This window comes from Phyllobates terribilis, unplaced genomic scaffold (assembly GCF_046119375.1).
Source record: "Phyllobates terribilis strain yellow unplaced genomic scaffold, ASM4611937v1 Scaffold_2__4_contigs__length_985480577, whole genome shotgun sequence".
Taxonomy (NCBI): Eukaryota; Metazoa; Chordata; class Amphibia; order Anura; family Dendrobatidae; genus Phyllobates; species Phyllobates terribilis.
This window is the reverse complement of record NW_027362762.1, coordinates 642,669,662-642,691,086: the sequence shown is the minus strand read 5'-3', so window position 1 is coordinate 642,691,086 and position 21,425 is coordinate 642,669,662. Positions and strand designations below refer to the sequence as shown.

The 21,425-nt window shown below is 42.9% G+C and overlaps 1 protein-coding gene across 1 annotated transcript in view; it reads right to left on the bottom strand.

Annotated features, from left to right (window-relative positions):
* Window positions 1–21,002, bottom strand: part of CUNH1orf232 (chromosome unknown C1orf232 homolog) — a 29,947-nt gene extending 8,945 nt beyond the window's left edge. The window contains exons 1-2 of the mRNA XM_073670671.1: window positions 20,919–21,002; window positions 20,162–20,242 (exon numbers count right to left, since the gene is read on the bottom strand). Coding sequence (XP_073526772.1) covers window positions 20,162–20,242; window positions 20,919–21,002 — 165 coding nt within the window. The remainder of the gene's footprint in view (window positions 1–20,161; window positions 20,243–20,918) is intronic.
* Window positions 21,003–21,425: the final 423 nt, after the last annotated feature.

Here is a 21,425-nt window from a genome sequence, read left to right as displayed (position 1 = left end):
AGGCCGCGCCACTGCCCGTCCACCACTGCTATCCATATCCTCGGGATGCAGACAGTGGTGATTACATTAGTGGAGGATGGAGCCGCCAGCTCCTTTTTCCACCAATCAGCGTGTGCATCTGAGCCAGCAGATGTGATGGCGTCACTTCATCGCGTCTGCTGTGCAGATAGTCAGTGCATTGGAGACAGCAGAGTGCTGGGGGAATGGGAGCGAGGTGAGTATGTGTTGTTTTTTTTCATGTGTGTATGGGATGTCTGGGGGCTCATTTGTATATAGAGAGGCTATGTGGGGGCTCAGACTGTATATAGAGAGCATATGTGGGGGCTCATACTACATATAGGAGGCTATGTGGAGGGTCATACTGTATTCAGGGCACTATGTGAGGGTTCATATTGTACATAGAGAGGCTATGTTGTGTCTCATACTGTATATAAAGAGGCTATGTGTGTGTTCACACTGTATATGGGGGGCTATGTGGCGGCTCATACTGTATATAGGGTGTTAGGGTGTGTGTGTGGGCTCTTACAGTATATAGGGGACTGTGTGTGGGCTCTTACAGTATATTGGGGGCTGTATGTGGGCTCATCCAGACCATCAGTATGGCATCCAATTTTTACAGATACATTACAATTCTGTAAGATGGGAAGCTGTAAATGTTCCTGTAAATGATTAATAATTGCTGGGTAAAAAAAACGATTGCACATGGACAGAACACGGATGACAAGTGAGGAAAAAATCGTACCACTGTTGTGCATGAGAATGGGACTGATTTTTTATACGTTAGTGTGAGCGTATTATCATGGCCAGCTCCACCTATGTGCGACCCGTGCGGTGGCACAGGGCGCCAGCCGTCAGACACTAGAGGGGGCGCTGCAACTCACTTTCATTTGCTGCTCCAGCTCTGCCCAGGCTGCAGCTCGAACAATGCAGAGGGCGTCGTTCCCTCCATCTGTGCTCTGCTCTGTGTCCTGTCTGCTAGTGATGGGTCCTTGGCAAACAACTCAGTACAAAGAGCCGGCTCCCTGATATGAATGATGGGATCCGGCACCCCAGTGAGAGCCACTAACTTCTCTGAATGGCTCTCACTGGGCGTAAAATTCCGGTGTTCGGTGGACGTAACCCCGCTCACCCAAACCAAACTCCGCCCACTCATCAAAATAATTAGTTAATAGCAAGTAGGCGGAGTTTCGGCTGTAAGTGGGCGGGGTTTCTGTCGCATTGGCATCAGCTTAACTATGGTGAAAACATATTTAAATAGGGATCAATCTAGGATCCAAAAGAGCCGGCTCTTTCTGGGGAGCGGAGCCAGGAGAGCCAGATTACCAAAAAGAGCCGGACTGCCCATCACTACTGTCTGCACAGCCGACAGCAGCAGAGAGAGGGGGAGGGGCGCCTTCACTGCTCCTACTGCATAAGCTATCTATCTATCTATCTATCCATCTATCTATTATCTATCTATCTATCCATCTATCTATTATCTATCTATCTATCTATCTATCTATCCATCTATCTATCTATCTATCCATCCATATAGCCATCTATCATCTATCTATCAGGCCCATGAGTGAGGGGGGTCATTGCTATTTCCTCGGCTGTACCCCCAATTGGAAACCGCTTCAGAGCAGAGAGGCACGAACTCCCTGTCCTGCACTTGCTCTGCAGCTGCTGGCATCTGATAGGTGTAATGACGTCAGACGGAGCCTACGAAGTTACGCCATTGTGCTCAACAGCTGTGGGCATCTGAAAGGCCCCTGGTTGTAGAGGAGGTGCAGGGCATGTGTAGAGTGTAATGCATATGTGTGTAATATATAGGTGTCATTTACATGTTTGTAATTCTGCACAGTGAGATGCTGAGTCCTGATAATAAGCTTCCTTAGGATTTCGTTCTACTTGTTGATTTGAGCTGTTATCACGTAATCGCTCACGTGCGATTTGCAGACTTAGGGTCATGTGACGATTGACATCTCTTCCTGCTTCTCTCAATTGAAACTTAGAACAATGAAACAGGAGGAGATGTCAATCGTCACATAACCACAAGTCTGCAAATCTCATGTGAGTGATCACATGACCGCTCGAATCGGCAAGTAGAGCGTCGTCCTAAGGGCTCACTAACACTGGCCGTATAACTCGCATGAGTGCTATCCGATGTTTCATCAGATAGCATTTGCTCCAATGTTACAGTGGGGAAAAAAAGTATTTAGTCAGCCACCAATTGTGCAAGTTCTCCCACTTAAGATGAGAGAGGCCTGTAATTGACATCATAGGTCGACCTCAACTATGAGAGACAAAATGAGAAAACAAATCCTGAAAATCACATTGTCTGATTTAGAAAGAATTTTTTTTCAAATTTTGGTGGAAAATAAGTATTTGGTCAATTACAAACAAGCAAGATTTCTGGCTCTCACAGACCTGTGACTTTTTCTTTAACCCCTTCGCGACCTTAGGATTTTCCGTTTTTGCTTTTTCGTTTTTTGCTCCCCTTCTTCCCAGAGCCATAGCGTTTTTATTTTTTGGTCAATATGGCCATGTGAGGGCTTATTTTTTGAGGGACGAGTAGTATTTTTAAACGCCATTACTAGTTTTACCATATCATGTACTGGAAAACGGGACAAAAATTCCAAGTGCGGTGAAATTGCAAAAAAAATGCAATTCCACAGTTGCTTTTTTTTTTTTTATTTCCACGTTCACTGGATGCTAAAACTGACCTTCCATTATTATTCTCCATGTCATTACAAGTTCGTAGACACCAAACATGTATAGGTTCTTTTTTATTTAAGTGGTGAAAAAAAAATCCAAAGTTTGCTATAAAAAAAAAAAAAAAAATGGCGCCATTTTCTGAGACCCGTAGCGTCTCCATTTTTCAGGATCTGGGGCCGGGTGAGGGCTTATTTTTTGCGCGCCGAGCTGACGTTTTTATTAATACCATTTTGGGGTACATCCGATGTTTTGATCGCCCGTTATTGCATTTTATTGCAATGTTGTGGCGACCAAAAAAAAGCAATTCTGGCATTTGGAATTTTTTCTCGTTACGCCATTTACCAATCGGATTAATTCTTTTTTTATATTGACAGATCGGGCAATTCTGAACGCGGCGATACCAAATATGTGTATGTGGGGTTTATTTTTTATTATTTTATTTTGAATGGGACAAAAGGGGGGTGATTTAAACTTTTATATTTTTTTAATTGTTTTAATATTTTTAAAAACATGTTTTTTAAACTCGATCACGTGACGGGGTCACCAATGGGCGGGGCTAATGCCGCGCTTCCGGCACGTCGATGTTAAATGCCGCTGTCAGAGATTGACAGCGGAATTTAACATGTTAACAGCCGCGGGTGGATCGCGATTCCACCCGCGGCTGTTGCGGGCACATGTCAGCTGTAATAATCAGCTGACATGTGCCCGGTTCAGTGCGGGCTCAGCGCCGGAGCCCTCACTGAACCGGGGTTGATGGCCTGGGGCGTACTGATACACCCTGGGCCAGTAAGGGGTTGAGAGTCTCCTCTGTCCTCCACTCATTACCCTTAGTACTGCCACTTGTTTGAACTTGTTATCAGTATAAAAAACACCTGTTCGCAACCTCAAACAGTCACACTCCAAACTCCACTATGGTGAAGACCAAAGAGCTGTCGAAGGACACCAGAAACAAAATTGTAGCCCTGCACCAGGCTGGGAAGACTGAATCAACAATAGGCAAGCAGGTTGGTGTGAAGAAATCAACTGTGGGAGCAATAATTAGAAAATGGAAGACATACAAGACCACTGATAATCTCCCTCGATCTGGGGCTCCACACAAGATCTCACCCCATGGGGTCAAAATGATCTCAACAACGGTGAGCAAAAATCCCAGAACCACACGGGGGGACATAGTGAATGACCTGCAGAGAGCTGGGACCAACGTTACACAGGCTTCCATCAGTAACACACTACGCCGCCAGGGACTCAGATCCTGCAGTGCCAGACGTGTCCCCCTGCTTAAGCCATTTCATGTACGGGTCAGTCTGAAGTTTGCTAGAGAGCATTTGGATGATCCAGAAGAGTATTGGGAGAATGTCATATGGTCAGATGAAACCAAAGTAGAACTGTTTGGTAGAAACACAACTCGTCGTTTTTGGAGGAGAAAGAATGCTGAGTTGCATCCAAAGAACACCATACCTACTGTGAAGCATGGGGGTGGCAACATCATGCTTTGGATCTGTTTCTCTGCCAAGGGACCAGGACGACTGATCCGTGTACATGAAAGAATGAATGGGGCCATGTATCGTGAGATTTTGAGTGCAAACCTCCTTCCATCAGCAAGGGCATTGAAGATGAAACGTGGCTGTGTCTTTCAGCATGACAATGATCCCAAGCACACCGCCAGGACAACGAAAGAGTGGCTTCGTAAGAAGCATTTCAAGGTGGAGTGGCCTAGCCAGTCTCCAGATCTAAACCCTATAGAAAACCTTTGGAGGGAGTCGAAAGTCCGTGTTGCCCAGCGACAGCCCCAAAACATCACTGCTCTAGAGGAGATCTGCATGGAGGTATGGGCCAACATACCAGCAAAAGTGTGTGCTAACCTTGTGAAGAATTACAGAAAACGTTTGACCTCTGTCATTGCCAACAAAGGATATATAACAAAGTATTGAGATGAACTTTTGTAATTGACCAAATACTTATTTTCCACCAAAATTTGAAATTTCTTTCCAAATCTGACAATGTGATTTTCAGGATTTGTTTTCTCATTTTGTCTCTCATAGTTGAGGTCTACCTATGATGTTAATTACAGGCCTCTCTCATATTTTTAAGTGGGAGAACTTGCACAATTGGTGGCTGACTAAATACTTTTTCCCCCCACTGGATACTATGGGGCAGTGCCGACTAGCGTCTATTTTCTCATGCCGAGTCTATTGGTGCGTGCAAAGCATCGGACTGCACTTGTATGCCATCTGAGTGCAGTCCGATATATGCTGACTCACAGAATGAACGAGATGGAGAAATTAAGTTCTCAATCTTCTCCGCACCTGTGATCTGATTCTCGCACGCCAGAATCGGATCTTAGTATAATGACACTTGGCTCACGCTCGCAACACAGTTTAAGCTGAGGGTCATTTGGATATTGCATCCGATGCTGTCACATGACAGAATCATTGATGTTACTCGCCAGTGTGAGCGAGCCCTCACTGAGCGCAGATTATACACCTTCATGATTCATCATGTTATGAGGTTCTGCAGCAGCTGAGGTGTATTATGAGGTTCTGCAGCAGCAGTGGTATATTATAATGTTCTACAGCAGCTGAGGTGTATTACGAGGTTCTGCAGCAGCTGAGGTGTATTATGAGGTTCTGCAGCAGCTGAGGTGTATTATGAGGTTTTGCAGCAGCTGAGGTGTGTATTATGAGGTTCTGCAGCAGCAGTGGTATATTATAATGTTCTACAGTAGCTGAGGTGTATTATGAGGTTTTGCAGCAGCTGAAGTGTGTATTATGAGGTTCTGCAGCAGCTGAGGTGTATTATGAGGTTCTGCAGCAGCTGAGGTGTTTTATGAGGTTCTGCAGCAGCTGAGGTATATAATATGAGGTTCTGCAGCAGCTGAGGTATATAATATGAGGTTCTACAGTAGCTGAGATGTCTAATATGAGGTTCTGCAGCAGCTGAAGTGTCTAATATGAAGCTCTGCAGCACATGAGGTGTGTATTATGAGGTTCTGCAGCAGCTGAAGTGTATTATGAGGTTCTGCAGCAGGTGAGGTGCATTATGTACAATGCATTGTATCTTTTCTGCGGATTTCAAAATGATTGACTTTTTTTTTCTTTTCATAACATACAAGAAAATCAGAGGCAAATCTGCTGCAATATCCACATGATTCGGTGTAGATTGGTATTTCAGATTTCCTGCTAAATTATTTGCAGCATTGTCACTTGGTGTGAGCCCACACTGGTTAATAACGGGGTTATTTGGGATAAATATGGTGGTGTTCTGCCATAAACAGCGCCCCCTATCCTCATGTGTGTGTGGTGCTGCACCTCAGCCTGGTCAGGTTAGTGGAGCCGAGAGGCAGCGCCACCTATAACCCGAGAACACTTTATGCAGGAAAGCAGAGATTTTTTGTAATTTTGTACAATCCCCGTTAAAGGGAATCTGTCATCACATTTAGCCTGGAAGAGGTTATTTATATAAAGTGATAAAAGATGATTTCTCAACAACACCTCTGATATGAGACCTACAGAGATCACCCTCCTCAGCTGTCTATAAGCCGTAGGTTATCGTACACACAGATCAGGCGCCGGCTCCATCGTGCATCATGTGGTGTGCTCATCTTGTATAGTAGAAATGTACAAAGTAGATTCGGATCCCACCAACTTAGCCACGACAGGCGCCGCTCTCAGCCCAGAGATGGTAGAATACTCACACGTGTGTATAGAAATGTATTCCACCTCTCCATAAAAAGCAACATGTGCATATACTGTCCATTATGTAATATACATAGATACGAGATAAGAATACCCCTGTAAGGGAGAGTTCAGATGTAGTGGAATTAATGTGGATTTGAGGAGCAGATTCCTCACTACAAATTCGGAAGAGTATATAGTGCAATATACACTACTGTTCAAAAGGTTGGGCTCACCCAGACAATTTTGTGTTTTCCATGAAAACTCATACTTTTAGCTATCAAATGAGTTGCAAAATAAATAGAAAATATAGTCCAGACATTGACAAGGTTAGAAATAATGATTTTTATTTGAAAGAATAATTTTCTCCTTCAAACTTTGCTTTCGTCAGAGAATGCTCCCTTTGCAGCAATTCCAGCATTGCAGACCTTTGACATTCTAGCTGTTAATTTGCTGAGGTAATCTTGAGAAATCCCCCCCCCCATGCTTCCTGAAGCCCCTCCCACAGGTTGGATTGGCTTGATGGGCACTTTTTGCGTACCATACGGTCAAGCTTATCCCACAACAGCTCAATGGGGTTGAGATCTGGTGACTGCGCTGGCCACTCCATTACAGATAGAATACCAGCTGCCTGCTTCTTCCCTAAATAGTTCATGCATAATTTGGAGGTGTGCTTTAGGTCATTGTCCTGTTGTAGGCTCCAATCAAGCGCTGTCCACAGGGTATGGCATGGCGCTGCAAGATGGAGTGATAGCCTTCCTTATTCAAAATCCCATTTACCTTGTACAAGTCTCCCACTTTACCAGCACCAAAGCAACCCCAGACCATCACATTAACTCCACCATGCTTGACAGATGGCGTCAGGCACTCTTCCAGCATCTTTTCAGTTGTTCTGCGACTCACAAATGTGATCCAAACACCTCAAACTTTGATTCATCTGTCCATAAAACTTTTTTCCAATCTTCCTCTGTCCAATGTCTGTGTTCTTTTGCCCATATTAATCTTTTCCTTTTATTAGCCAGTCTCAGATATGGCTTTTTCTCTGCCACTTTGCCCTGAAGGCCAGCATCCCGGAGTAGCCTCTTCACTGTAGACGTTGACACTGGCGTTTTGCATGTACTATTTAATGAAGCTGCCAGTTGAGCTGTGAGGTGTCGATTTCTCACACTAGAGATCTAATGTACTTGCCTTGTTGCTCAGTTGCGCAGCGGGGCCTCCCACTTCTCTTTCTACTCTGGTTAGAGCCTGTTTGTGCTCTCCTTTGAAGGGAGTAGTACACACCATTGTAGGAAATCTTCAGTTTCTTGGCAAATTCTCGCATGGAATAGCCTTCATTTCTAAGAACAAGAATAGACTGTCGAGTTTCACATGAAAGTTCTCTTTTTCTGGCCATTTTGAGAGTTTCATAGAACAAACAAATGTAATGCTCCAGATTCTCAACTAGCTCAAAGGAAGGTCAATTTTATAGCTTCTCAAATCAGCCAAACCGTTTTCATCTGGGCTAACATACTTGTGCAAGGGTTTTCTAAACATCCATTAGCCTTCTAATACAGTTAGCAAACATAATGTACCATTAAAACACTTGAGTGGTGGTTGTTGAAAATGGGCCTCTATACACCTATGTAGATATTGCAATAAAAACAAGATGTTTGCAGCTAGAATAGTCATTTACCACATTAACAATGTATAGAGTGTATTTCTGATTCATTTAATGTTAGCTTCATTGAAAAAAATGTGCTTTTCTTTCAAAAATAATGAAATTTCTAAATGACCACAAACTTTTGAAGGGTACTGTATGTGACAAAATCAATTTTCCTAGGATATAAAAATAAAAGGGATCCTGTTCTCATTTGTGTCCTAGGAAACTGGGTAAAAAAATCAAGGGGGCACCAAGGGTCAGCAATCACAAAAAAAAAAAGTGTGCCCGCACACTTGATATACATGTCAGAGGAGAGAAAAATGAAGCCCTCCCGGTACCTCTACCGTCCCCCGGATCTCCTGATCCGTCCCCCGGCCCTCCGTCATCTTCCTGTAAAGAAAAAAAATGGCGGGCGCATGCGTAGTGCACCCGTCGAGATCTGACAGCCGGTACCTGGCAACAATAGGGAATTTTCCCTATGGTTCCTTTTGATCACTGTGATAAACCCTATCACAGTAATCAAAAGCAAAAAAATAATCAAATCCCCCTTTGTCAGCCCCTTAGATAGATAAAAATTATAAAATAATAAAAATGTTTTTTCCATTCTTTCAGTTAGGGTTGGGGTTAGGGCTTAGGGTTACGATTAGGGTTAGAATTAGAGGTAGGATTAAGAGTAGGATTAGGGGTAGAAATATGGGTAGGGCTGAGGTTAGGATTAGTGTTAGAATTAAGGTTAGGATTAGGGGTAGGGTTAAGGTTAGGGTTAGGATTGGGGTTGTGTTAGGGTTAGGGTTGTGTTAGGGTTTGGGTTAGGGTTGTGTTAGGGTTTGGGCTAGGGTTGGAGTTAGGGTTGTGTTGGGGTTGGGATTTTTTCAAAAGTAAAGAAAAAAAATGCTGACGATATGACGACTAGTGTTGAGCTCAAGTGCTCGCTACTTGAGTTTGCATCTGGTGCTCGGGTATGCACCGAGTATCGCAGGTGCTCGAGTGACATGCTCGAGTGACATGCTCGAGTCCCTGCCCCACATGTTTTGCGGCTGTCATACAGCAAAAAAAACATGCAGGGATTGTCTGCTTGGGCAATCCCGCATGTTTTTTTGGGTGTCTAACATCCGCGAAACATGTGGGGCGGGGACTTGAGCATTTCACTCGAGCACCCACAATACCTGGTGCATACCCAAGCAACCAATGCAAACTCAAGTAGACAGCGCTTGCGCTCAACACTAATGACAAGATATTCAATATGACGACCTAATGTTATCAAATTCTGTGTCGTACCTCTGGGTTCAAAATGTTCACTATACCCCTTGATAAAATCCTTGAGAGTGTACTTTCCAAAATGGGGTCACTTGTGGGGGGTTTCCACTGTTTAAGAACATCAGGGCCTATCCAAACACGACATGACATGGCGTCCGCTAATTAGGCCAGCAAATTTTACATTCAAAAAGTCAAATAATGCTCCGTCCCTTCCGAGCCCTACCGTGCGCCCAAACAGTGTTTTTTTCCCATATGTGGGGTATTAGTGTACTCAGGAGAAATTGCACAACAATTCTCGGGGTCCATTTTCTCCTCTTACCCTTGTGAAAATAAAAAAATTGGGGCTAAAAGATCATTTTTGCGGAAAAAGTTTGATTTTTTATTTTTTTGGCTCTACATTATAAACTTCTGTGAAGTACCTGGGGGTTCAAGGCGCTCATCACACATCTAGATAAGTTCCTTGAGGGGTCTACTTTTCAAAATGGGGTCACTTGTGGGGGGTTTCCACTGTTTAGGCATATCAGGGGCTCTCAAAACGCGACATGGTGTCCGCACTAGATTCCAGACAATTTTGTGTTCAAAAAGTCAAATGGCGCTTCTTCCCTTCCGAGCCCTGCCGTGCACCAAAACAGACGTTTCCCCCACATATGGGGTATCGGCGTACTTAGGAGAAGTTGAACAACAAATTTTGTGGTCCATTTTCTCTTGTTACCCTTGCAAAAATAAAAATAAAATGGGGTCTGAAGTAAAATTTGTGTGAAAAAAGTTAAATGTTCATTTTTTCCTTCCACATTGCTTCAGTTCCTGTGAAGCACGTGAATGGTTAATAAACTTCTTTAATGTGATTTTGAGCACCTTGAGGGGTTCAGTTTTTAGAATGGTGTCACTTTTGAGGATTTTCAGTCATAAAGGCCCCTCAAAGTCACTTCAAATGTAATGTGGTCCATAAAAAAATGGGTTTGTAAATTTTGTTGGAAAAATGAAAAATCGCTGGTCAACTTTTAACCCTTATAACTTCCTAACAAAAAAAAAATGTTGTTACAAAAATTGTGCTGATGTAAAGTAGACATGTGGGAAATGTTATTTATTAATTATTTTGGGTGACATATCTCTCTGATTTAAGGGCATAAAAATTAAAAATTTGAGAATTGCAAAATTTTTGCCAAATTTCTGTTTTTTCACAAATAAACGATAGTCATATTGAAGAAATTTTACCACCGTCATGAAGTACAATATGTCACGAAAAAAACGGTCTCAGAATCAGTGGGATCTGTTAAAGCGTTCCAGAGTAATTTCCTCATAAATTGACAGTGGTCAGAATTGTAAAAATTGGCCTGGTCATTAAAGGGGTTTTCCCACGAATGAAAGTTCATTTTAATCAATAGATCTTGGAATAATAATAACTTCCACAACTGGATGTGTTTAAATAAAATGTTCCTGTGCTGAGATAATCTTATAAATGTTCCCCTGTGTAATGGCCGTGTCTGACAGTGTATGGAACACAGTCTGATCATATCACAGCTCCTGGGCTGGGAAAAAGCAAAAGGGTATACAGACATTACAGCACGGGATCACAGCTGATTCTTTCAGGTAAAACATGGTTTAAAAAGAGGCAGGGAAATGTTTTATCTCACAGAAAGAATCAGCTGTGACCCCCATGCTGTCCTGTCTGTATACTCTTCTGCTTCCTCCCCTGCCCAGGAGATGTGGTATGATCAGACCATGTTCCTGTACGGTCAGACACAGCCATTACACAGTACACAGCAGGACACATTTATAGGATTATCTCAGCACAGGAACATTTTATTTAAACACATCCAGTTGTGGAACTTATTATTCCAATATCTATTGATTAAAATGAACTTTCGTTCGTGGGAAAACCCCTTTAAGGACATAATTGGCTCCGTCACTAAGGGGTTAAGCTTCAGAAGTGAACTGGGGAGATTTATGACCACTCATGGAAAGGAAATTGCAAAGAAGTTATCAAATTAAGAGCTATTATTCCATTTGTTGTAACAAATCCCCTAAAGCAAGTAATCAGGATACAACTTTTATTTTCCAAAGGCCTCAAAAATTAGGAGCTGGTATCAGATTAGCTACCATAGGTAACTCCTCTAGTTTTCCATTCATTAATCTACACATAATTCCAGATCAGCATCCTTTTCAGGAAAAAAAAGGTAAATTCTATGCTATTATACAGTGACGGACAGCCAAGTACTGACCACACAGTTGTAGTGTAAAGTTATCTTGTGGTGACAATAACGATCATGGATGCCCTTACCACTCTTCTGAGTCATTATTTTTATTTATTTCTATGCTTGGTTCTTATTTCATTACCTCCACTGAAACATGGAAGATTATTTATTAGAAGAGAGAAGAAATTTTCTCAAGCAAAATCTTAAGTTGTAAAATTATAACAAATAAATGAAAATTTTAAAGATTATTTTTCACTAGATTTTTGTTATATACCCTGAGAGCAGCATGATGTAGGGACATGTACTCTGATCTCAGCAATGTGTCACTTATTGCACTGCTCGGTGCAGTTTTGATAAAATCACAGTTTTCTCTACTGTATATCTCCCAGTTCTCCGTATAACTTCGTATTATTATTATTATTTATTATTATTTATTATTATAGCGCCATTTATTCCATGGCGCTTTACATGTGAAAAGGGGTATACATAGCAAAGACAAATACAATAATCTTGAACACAGTGTGACAGCGACTGGCACAGGAGGAGCGAGGACCCTGCCCGCGAGGGCTCACAATCTACGAGGGATGGGTGAGGATACAGTAGGTGAGAGTAGAGCTGGTCATGCAGCGGTGGTTAATGCAGGTTGTAGGCTTGTCGGAAGAGGTGGGTCTTCAGGCTCCTTTTGAAGGTTTCCACGGTCGACAAGAGTCTGATGTGTTGGGGTAGAGAGTTCCAGAGTAGGGGGGAAGCACGGGAGAAATCTTGTATGCGATTGTGGGAGGAGGAGATAAGAGAGGAGTAGAGAAGGAGATCTTGTGAGGATCGGAGGTTGCGTGTGGGTATGTAACGGGAGACTAGGTCACAGATATATGGAGGAGACAGGTTGTGCATGACTTTGTATGCCATGGTTAGGGTTTTGAACTGAAGAGATTGACAGAGAGAAGAGGCCGGGGAATAACGGTGGGACAGGTGGATTAGTCGGGCAGCAGAGTTTAGGATAGATTGGAGGGGTGCAAGAGTGGTAGAAGGGAGGCCACAGAGCAGGAGGTTGCAGTAGTCGAGGCGGGAGATGATGAGGGCGTGCACTACTGTTTTTGCAGATTCATGGTTGAGGAATGTGCGGATCCGGGAGATATTTTTGAGTTGGAGTCGGCAGGAAGTGGAAAGGGCTTGGATATGTGGTTTGAAGGAGAGATCAGAGTCCCGGGTTACTCCAAGGCAGCGAGTTTGAGGGACTGGGGAGAGTGGACAGCTATCGACATTGATAGATAGGTCAGTTGGGGGGGGGGGTGAATGGGATGGCGGAAAGATGATGAATTCTGTTTTGTCCATATTAAGTTTTAGAAATCTAGCAGAGAAGAAAGATGAAATAGCAGACAGGCATTATGGGATTTTGGTTAGCAGGGAGGAGATGTCGGGTCCAGAGAGGTAGATCTGTGTGTCATCAGCATAGAGGTGATAATCAAAGCCGTGAGACTCTATGAGCTGTCCCAGGCCTAAGGTGTAGATGGAGAAGAGCAGAGGTCCTAGGACTGAACCTTGGGGGACACCGACAGATAGGGGGCGAGATGAGGAGGTGGTGTGTGAGTGGGAGACACTGAATGTCCGGTCTGTTAGGTATGAGGAGATCCAGGATAGGGCTAAGTCTGTGATGCCGAGAGATGAGAGTTTGTAGTAAGAGGGAATGGTCCACTGTGTCGAAGGCAGATGACAGGTCCAGGAGAAGGAGGACAGAGTAGTGTCGCTTACATTTGGCGGTTAGAAGGTCGTTGGTGACTTTAGTCAGTGCAGTTTCAGTAGAATGGTGCGGTCGGAAACCAGATTGTAGGCGGTCGAAGAAGGAGCAGGAGAAGAGGTGGGAGGACAGTTCAGAATGGACGTGTTGTTCCAGTAGTTTTGAGGCATAGGGGAGAAGTGATATGGGGCGATAGCTAGTCAGAGAGGATGGGTCAAGGGAGGGCTTTTTGAGGATGGGTGTGATTGAGGCATGTTTGAAGCATGAGGGGAAGACACCCCGTATGGTCAGCTTTCTATGTACACTGTACTTTGGCAGAAAGCTGATAATCAGTGGTGGGGGTAGGGTTATACAGAGCAGGAGGACTACAAAATACCTAGTAATATAGTGATAATCTCCACAAATTATATTGAACAATAACAAGCACCCTAGTAAGTGACATATCACTGGAATCAGGGTCTCTGTCTCTACATTATGCTTATCTCAGATTAAATAGCAAAAAACAGCTGACAGGTTCCCTTTAAAAATAAAAGTATCATAATTCCATTCCACGGGAATGATGGTTGTCATGTTATATGGTAGCTATGTAAGTAATTATGTATAGGGAAAAAGATGTGTCTAGTACGATAAGAACTCAACTTTTCCCAGGTAGAAACATTGTTCTACGAAGATATTTTGCACGATTCCTGTTTATCGATTGTACATTCAGCAATTAATAAATTACACATGAAATTAGCAAAAAGCTACGTAATAAAGAGCTGTAATTCCTAAACCTTTACTCCAATTAGGATGTGAATACCCTCAAATTAAAGCTGAGAGTCTGCACTTTAAGTTCATACTGATTATATAACTGTATATTGAATATCTTTTGATAAACAGCTAAAATTCCAAAACTTGGGTCATTGTCCAACTATTTCTGGACCTAACTGTGCATGAAATGCCATATTCTGCACATATATGAGACCTTTCATAAGCGGATAGTAATTTCGATACTACGCAGAGAAAGACTTTCCTTGCCTGGGGTGGATTTCCAAACCCTATATATCATCTGTAAAATTCGCCTCTAACAATAGGGTGAAAACTATTCAACCATTCCTGCTGTGTGTCTTGTTTCTACCTGGGGTTAGTTAGGAGAACATGCATGCATATGAATCTGATTAAGTACTAGCACATGGGAGGCAAACCTAAAGCACCCATACATATGAGATTACCCATAGCCAAACAGTGGGTTACGCCAACAGTCTAATGTGTATGGTGGCCCCTGACAAATGATGGCAGGGAGGATAAGTATCCTGCATGTCCGATTTTGAATTGTTGATCATTTTGTTCTCCCTATCATTAGCCGGAACAAGAGATGTCTGTCAGCGGCCTTCTGATAGAGAACACACGTCTGCCATGAATGCTCCTGTGTATTGGAGAGTCGGGCGAGATAGCTGCCAGCCAAATGATCAGTCAAACCATCGTGTTGAACGACAGCCATGTAAGGTTTATGAGGGGCTTTATGGGAGGCTAAGGTTATAATGGAAACTAGTCCACCTAACTCAGATTTTAGAAAACTTGCGAGCCTTTTTCTAAAATAGAGAGATAAAGATCCATTGCTGATTTCCAATCAAAAACTGCATAGAGACTGGGACATTATCTAGCCACACATTTCTGAGCAACAATGTCTTTTGTAAAATACTGTATGTCCATTCATGGCGGCTTAGTGCTTAGCACTGTGGAGTTGCAATGCTGGGGTCAAATCCCACAAAGGGTAACATCTGCAAGGAGTTTGTATGTTCTCCCCGTGTTTGTGTGGGGTTCCTCCAGATACCCTAGTTTTCTCCAAGGAAGTACTGATAGGAAATTTATATTGTGAACCCCAATGTGGGGGTGATGATGATATCTGTAAAGTGTTGTGGAATATGATGGTGATATGTAAGTCAGATAAATAAGTAAAGCAGGACTTGGAGTCTTCTGTAATAAACATGCAGGAATTTGACTACCTGGACCCAGTATACCTCGCTCAGCAGTCCTATAATAGAAAGAAAGGTCACCATGCCCTCATGACACACACATTTAGGTTCTGGAGATGTAACCAGTGTAGGGTAGATGTACTGGACTGTATGTTTGATGCAAGCTATATAATTGGGTGGCCCTTTCAAAATAACTGAGGGAACAAGCTTGGGAATCTCAAAAGCCAACTCACACTGCTCATTGGACATGGCCCCAACATTTACCTCCTTATTGCCCCTAGCTTGTGTTTGGGCTGCTTCAGTTCTTATATCTAGAAAGACACCGTACAAGAAAGAAATAGGCACAAATGATGTGGGAGGGGGGAGAGGGTCCAATAATACCTTAAACAGGTTGTCCACTACTATTAACAATGCCCCAATTTAAACTGTGGAAACAAGTGTTTGTGTAAATACCTTCTGTGGTCATTCTTGCCTGCACTATTGCTGACTGCTCACAGGCCCCCGGCTGCAGGCGGCTCCGCATCCGCTGATGTCACGTCAAGTTCCGGCTGCAGCTGGGCGTGACCCAGTGACGCGCACCCCAGTGATTGACGGGCTGTGGGTGGGGTTTTACCACACGTCACAACCCAGCATCCCCCGCGCGCTTTCCCTCTCCTCTTCTTTAATTGGAAAAGCGCACAGGGGATGCTGGGTTGTGACGTGTGGTGAAACCCCGCCCACAGCCCGTCAATCACTGCGGTGCGCGTCACTGGGTCACGCCCAGCTGCAGCCGGAACTTGACGTGACATCAGCAGATGCCGGAGCCGCCTGCAGCCGGGGTCATGTGATGCCTAGTGAACGGTTAGCAATAGCGCCGCTCACAGGCAAGAATGACCACAGAAGGTGTTTACAAAAACACTTGCTGTTTCCACAGTTTAAATCGATGGGGGCATTATGTATAGTAGTGGACAACCTGTTTAACTACAGGGAAGGAGGTCACTTAGAGGGCATTTACACCCCAGTTGGAGAAGTATAATGCAGGATGAATAGGGATTGTAAAACTAGTACTGGAGGAGCTCAGTAGAAACATGTTGGTGAAGATTCTGTTCAGGCCATATCCTTCACCATTGTGTGTTTTAATACTTTTAATAAAACTAGAAAATGGAAGGTCAAAACAAAACCACTATTGCTTGAGCAAAAAGCTGTCCTGCTTTTTAAATGACTATACTGGTGAGCCTCCAGCCGCTGAGACTCCCGCGATCTAAGGCAGTCATATAAAGATGTGCAAACACAACTACATCCAAACTGGAGACCTATGTGCACTCTTCTGGTTATCAGTATGGGGCTGGGGAGTTAGCAGCTACTTTATTTAGTCATTTGAGGTTCAAATGACTACCGTAAATAGAGAACCAACTTTGGGCTAGTGGTGTGTCTTCTTTGTGAAAGTGGTTCTACACCACAGTTTCTTTATAAGATGCTCTCTAAAAAACAATGCCATCTGATCTTAGGAATCCTCCACAAAATATACATCTTACAGAGAATCCGGAAACCTGGACTACTCAGGAAGAAGTGCACTGTTTTAACAATATAAGAGATGTTAATACTCAGTGACTCCTTTTAATTTTGTAATTAGAAATAAAAGGTCTTTTTAACCCCTTCCCGACGTGTGATGTAATAGTAATCACACGTCAGGTTCCGCAGTATGGAGCGGGTTCAATACCTGAGCCCACAACATACCTGGGAGATGGTGGCTGTGCTACACAGTTGACATCTTCCTGTAACTGCTTGCTTCGATCACTGCTGTTAAACCATTTAACTGACACTTTCAATCACTGACAGCGGCATTTAAATAGCGAGATCACCGATGCGCATGTGCATTCACACCCTAAAATGCAATCACTGGGTGCAGAAGATGAAAACCACCCAATAGACCTGCACCACAGCATGGCATTTCAACTTTTGGATAATCTCTTAATATTTCATTTGGAAATCGATTATGCAAAAAAAAAAAAAGGTTACTCTATAATGAATTTGGCGTATCTTACCCAAGCAAACTTTTGATCAGGATGCATATTAAACACCAGTCTTGATGAATTCCCCATTTGAGTATTTAAATTAGATGTTTTCCACATTTTTTTACTGTTATTTTGACACAATTATCACAATTGTGGCAAACAATATGATGGAGCAACACACAAAATAAAACAAATATAAAACATACTCCTCGTTTGGTTTGCTCTGCTGTTGAAATGTATGGAAATACCTTGACACCATGCACCAGGCCAATGAAGTTATAGCTGTATGTGAGCCTTGAAAAGGATTTCCAAAGATCACCAAACAATTGGGTATGAATCATTCTACTGTTGGAGATCATGTACAAGTGGAAAAACTGCCAGGGCCTTCCCAACAAGGTTCCACAAATTAGAGCAGGTAAGCCAAAAGGCAATCTAAAGGCCCCGTCACACTTAGCGACGCTGCAACGATCCCGACAACGATATGACCTGTCAGGGATCGTTGCTGCGTCGCTATGTGGTCGCAGGTGAGCTGTCAAACAGGCAGGCTCACCAACAATCAGGGGAGCAGCGACATCGTGGAAAGAATCTTTCCACGATGTCCTGCTCCTGGTTGCCAGCCTGCTGCTGAAGCAGGAGCAGGCTGGTAACCATGGTAAACATCGGGTTACTAGGGGCACACGCACACCTAGTAACCCGTTGTTTATCATGGTTACCACTCTGCTACAGTGAGCGGGAGGTTACTGCTCACTTTAGCAGGCTCGTAACCATGATAAACAACGGGTTACTAGGTGCGCATGTGCCCCTAGTAACCCAATGTTTATCATGGTTACCAGCCTGATCGCTGCTCCCGCTGGTCACACACAGCGATGTGTGCTGACCAGCGGGAGGGCAACGACCAAAAAATGGTCCAGGACACATTGCAGCGATCAGTGACCTCACAGCAGGGGCCTGATCGCTGCAAAGTGTCACACATAGCGACATCGCTGGTGAGGTCGCTGTTGCGTCACCAAAACCGTGACACAGCAGTGATCTCGCTAGCGATCTCGCTATGTGAGACGGGGGCTTTAAACTATTCGCACACAATGTCTTTTAGACAAAGTCATATTCGCATCATTTTTGAAGTTGAAGACTAAGCAGGACTGGTGTTTTCCCTGATGTGTCTTCTCTGACATCTCTATGGACATCTATTGTATTGCAAATAGAGTTTTTTAACTTATTATTATTACATATCATAGTGGAGACTTCCAAGCAGAAGCCGCTAGAAGAAAGAAGCGGTCACTTTCAGTCATTACACTTCAAAACCTGAAGAGGATAAAAAAAGTTACAAAAGACAGAACATATGCTCAGCAAGTCATTTTGACATTACTGTGCATACATTCATTTTTTTTTTTGGCTTTTTTTAGCGCTTTTTCAAGCCGGTATCAAGCTTGTGTGCACAAACCCTTGCTCTAGACATAGAAGCTAATGGTAGAGTAAACCTGAAACCAGCTGTAAAGTATATGACTTGGGGCGGCTTTTGGCCCTGGGCCTATCGCAATAATAGAAAGCACTATGAATTTTTCATTGTACCAGGGATTGTTAAACATATAATGTGACGCCATCCATCAGAAAACTGAGAATAGACCTTGCAACAGGACATTTGCTCTAAGCCTCTAACCATACTAGTGAATCCACAAGGAATAGATGAGAATAAGTTCAAGTCAAAGCATAAATCAAAAAGCCACCAAGATTCCATGAGGGCTGTGCATGCAAAAATCCTCAGATATCTTCAATGTCAACGTCAAAGACTGGCAGACAACTATAAGAAACACCTGCTTCTTCTGACAAAGAAAGGAAATGTAAGGCTTTATTGCTAAGCTTCCAAAAAGGAAATGGCACATCGGTCAATGTAATGTAACAATTGACTGCAGAGTCAATGTGTTATTGTTCAGATATATTACATTTATCTTTTTTTATACTTTTTAATACGCAATGAATGGTTATGTTGAGAATAGTCATTCTCCTAACACAGGTTAAACGTTTGAAAGAAAATTATATATTTTCTGACCCTTTAATTCCACTCAGATCATTAGCGTTCCATGTTTTGATAACCCCAGCATTAGCTCAAAAGACCCCTTAGAAGTGTGCAGCTCAGGAGACAGGAGCATGTAAAAAGAGCAGGTTCTATAGAAAAGTCTATGTATTCTATTGAAACCGTACTCTGTTCTGCGCGCCTGCTCAGGCGGGACCTGTGCACTCCTGTCTCCTGAGCTGTACACTTCTCAGGGTTCTTTTGTGTGATGGGTGGGGGTCTCAGAGCCTGGAACCGTAATTATCTAAAGAGAAATAAAGGTACAAAAAATTATAAATATCCAGGCAAACCTTTAGTTACTCTTAAAGGGGTTATCCAGTACTATCTTTATTTTTTACTGTGAGCCTATGAACTAAAATACAGATAGTTGCTAACTACCTGCCTGTTCTGCCCAGAGCAGATCTCTGATAGTGCATAGCGGTCACTGACTGCTCCTGCAGGCGATTCTGTGGCTTCCCTGACATGACAGAGCAGCGGCTTCTTTTCCACTCTGCTCTGTTCATGGGGCGTGACTGCCGATGTCAAGCTGATTGACAGCCAGCTCCCCACTGCCTAACTGCGGGGAGCAGGCTGTCAATCAGCATGACATCAGCAGTCCCGACCCGTGAACAGACAGCCCAGAAGAGCAAAAGTTGCTCTATTGATTTGGAGCAGCTGAATCGCCGACAGCAGTAGTCAGTAACTGCTTTGAGCCGGCCCGGACTAGTTAGCAACTACCTGCCTGTTGGTTTTTTGGCTCATAGTAAAAATATAATTTGGTCCTGGATAACGCCTTTAAGCGTGACAGGGTAATGTGAATATATGGCTGTGCAAACATTTAATTAGAACCAAAATTGAAGTATTTATGAGTTACGTGGTGGGCTCCCCAATCTTCACATGTACATATGGAAAGACTCTGATGAGCACAAAGACTTCTCTATATACAGAAATCTTATTCCACTTACCTTTTTTGCAAAGTGTGACATGTTTAACCCTTCATCTCCATTTTCTGGGTTTTCAGGCTCAATAGTCTCTGTGCTGTCGCTCTGAAATACATTATTCCCATTGCTTTTACTCTCGTGTGCTCATATTTTAGAATCACAATATCAACTAATTTATTCATATCTGAATATTTTTAAAAGTCACTCCTAAAATAGTAATTACCAGTTTACATAGTTACATAAACTATGGTGTCTAGCATATGGCAGATTGGTAGAGAGGCAGGGCTACATTGGAAATATTGAAAACCACACTGCAGTGCCTTAAATCCCTCATTTGACTGGGGTTTCTAGGGCCCACCAGAGGAAATCATTCTGAGGGTCTATGATCCATCTACTATACTATATACAGTATAAGAAAAGTACACATGTACGCATGCATTTTTGGTTGCAGTGGCAGATATTCAACTATACCGTCATTTCTATTATCATTGCACACAAACAGATCATATCATCAATAGGGTCAAGTAGGTCATTTGTGAATTAATCCATAGTAAAAGTGGCAAATGATTAGCTCCAAATATGGTTGCCTTCCACTAGACATTTGGTGGCCCATTATTGTGTCAGATTCCGGACTCACCAGTTTAGCTGTAGGTAATCAACTATCATTGGAACCCAAAAAAATAAAACTTGTGCTGCATTATGTCATTTTGTTTAAGCACTAACACATCAGCTATTTCTTCATTTTCCTTAGATATCTTGTTTTGATCCCTTCAGTGCTTACCTCTTCCAGTGTTTCTTCATCGTTGTCTGCATTGAACGTCTGCAGAACTTTTGCCTTATAAACTTTCCAAAAGCTTTGGCTCATGGTAGAAAATACTGTGGAAGATGTAGAAGAGAATGACTATTTGAAATATCTGGTAACGTAGTCTTGTGCATACAACCTTTCTGTGATCAGTCAACTCTGCTTCCCAGGAAAGATTGTTGGCAATATGTGGAGCAGGTCCAGGTTTGACTTTCATCCAGGTTTGCACACTAGATGACAAGTAGTCTTCAGTTATACATCAAGTCTTCCAACATGTAGTGTCTCTTGCTAGGTCAGCTGAGTTTCTAACGGTCTGCAAATTTAATTTGGGTATGCGTGGCATCTCACAATATGCAAAACATCTCAGGTGCACCACTCTTTGGCTTCATTGGCTCAGACGCACTGGAGTTTTGTGACCTCATTAAAGTTGCAGGAAGTTCTCCATACGGGGGAAATTTAATAGGTGACATGTGAAAGGCTAAACTA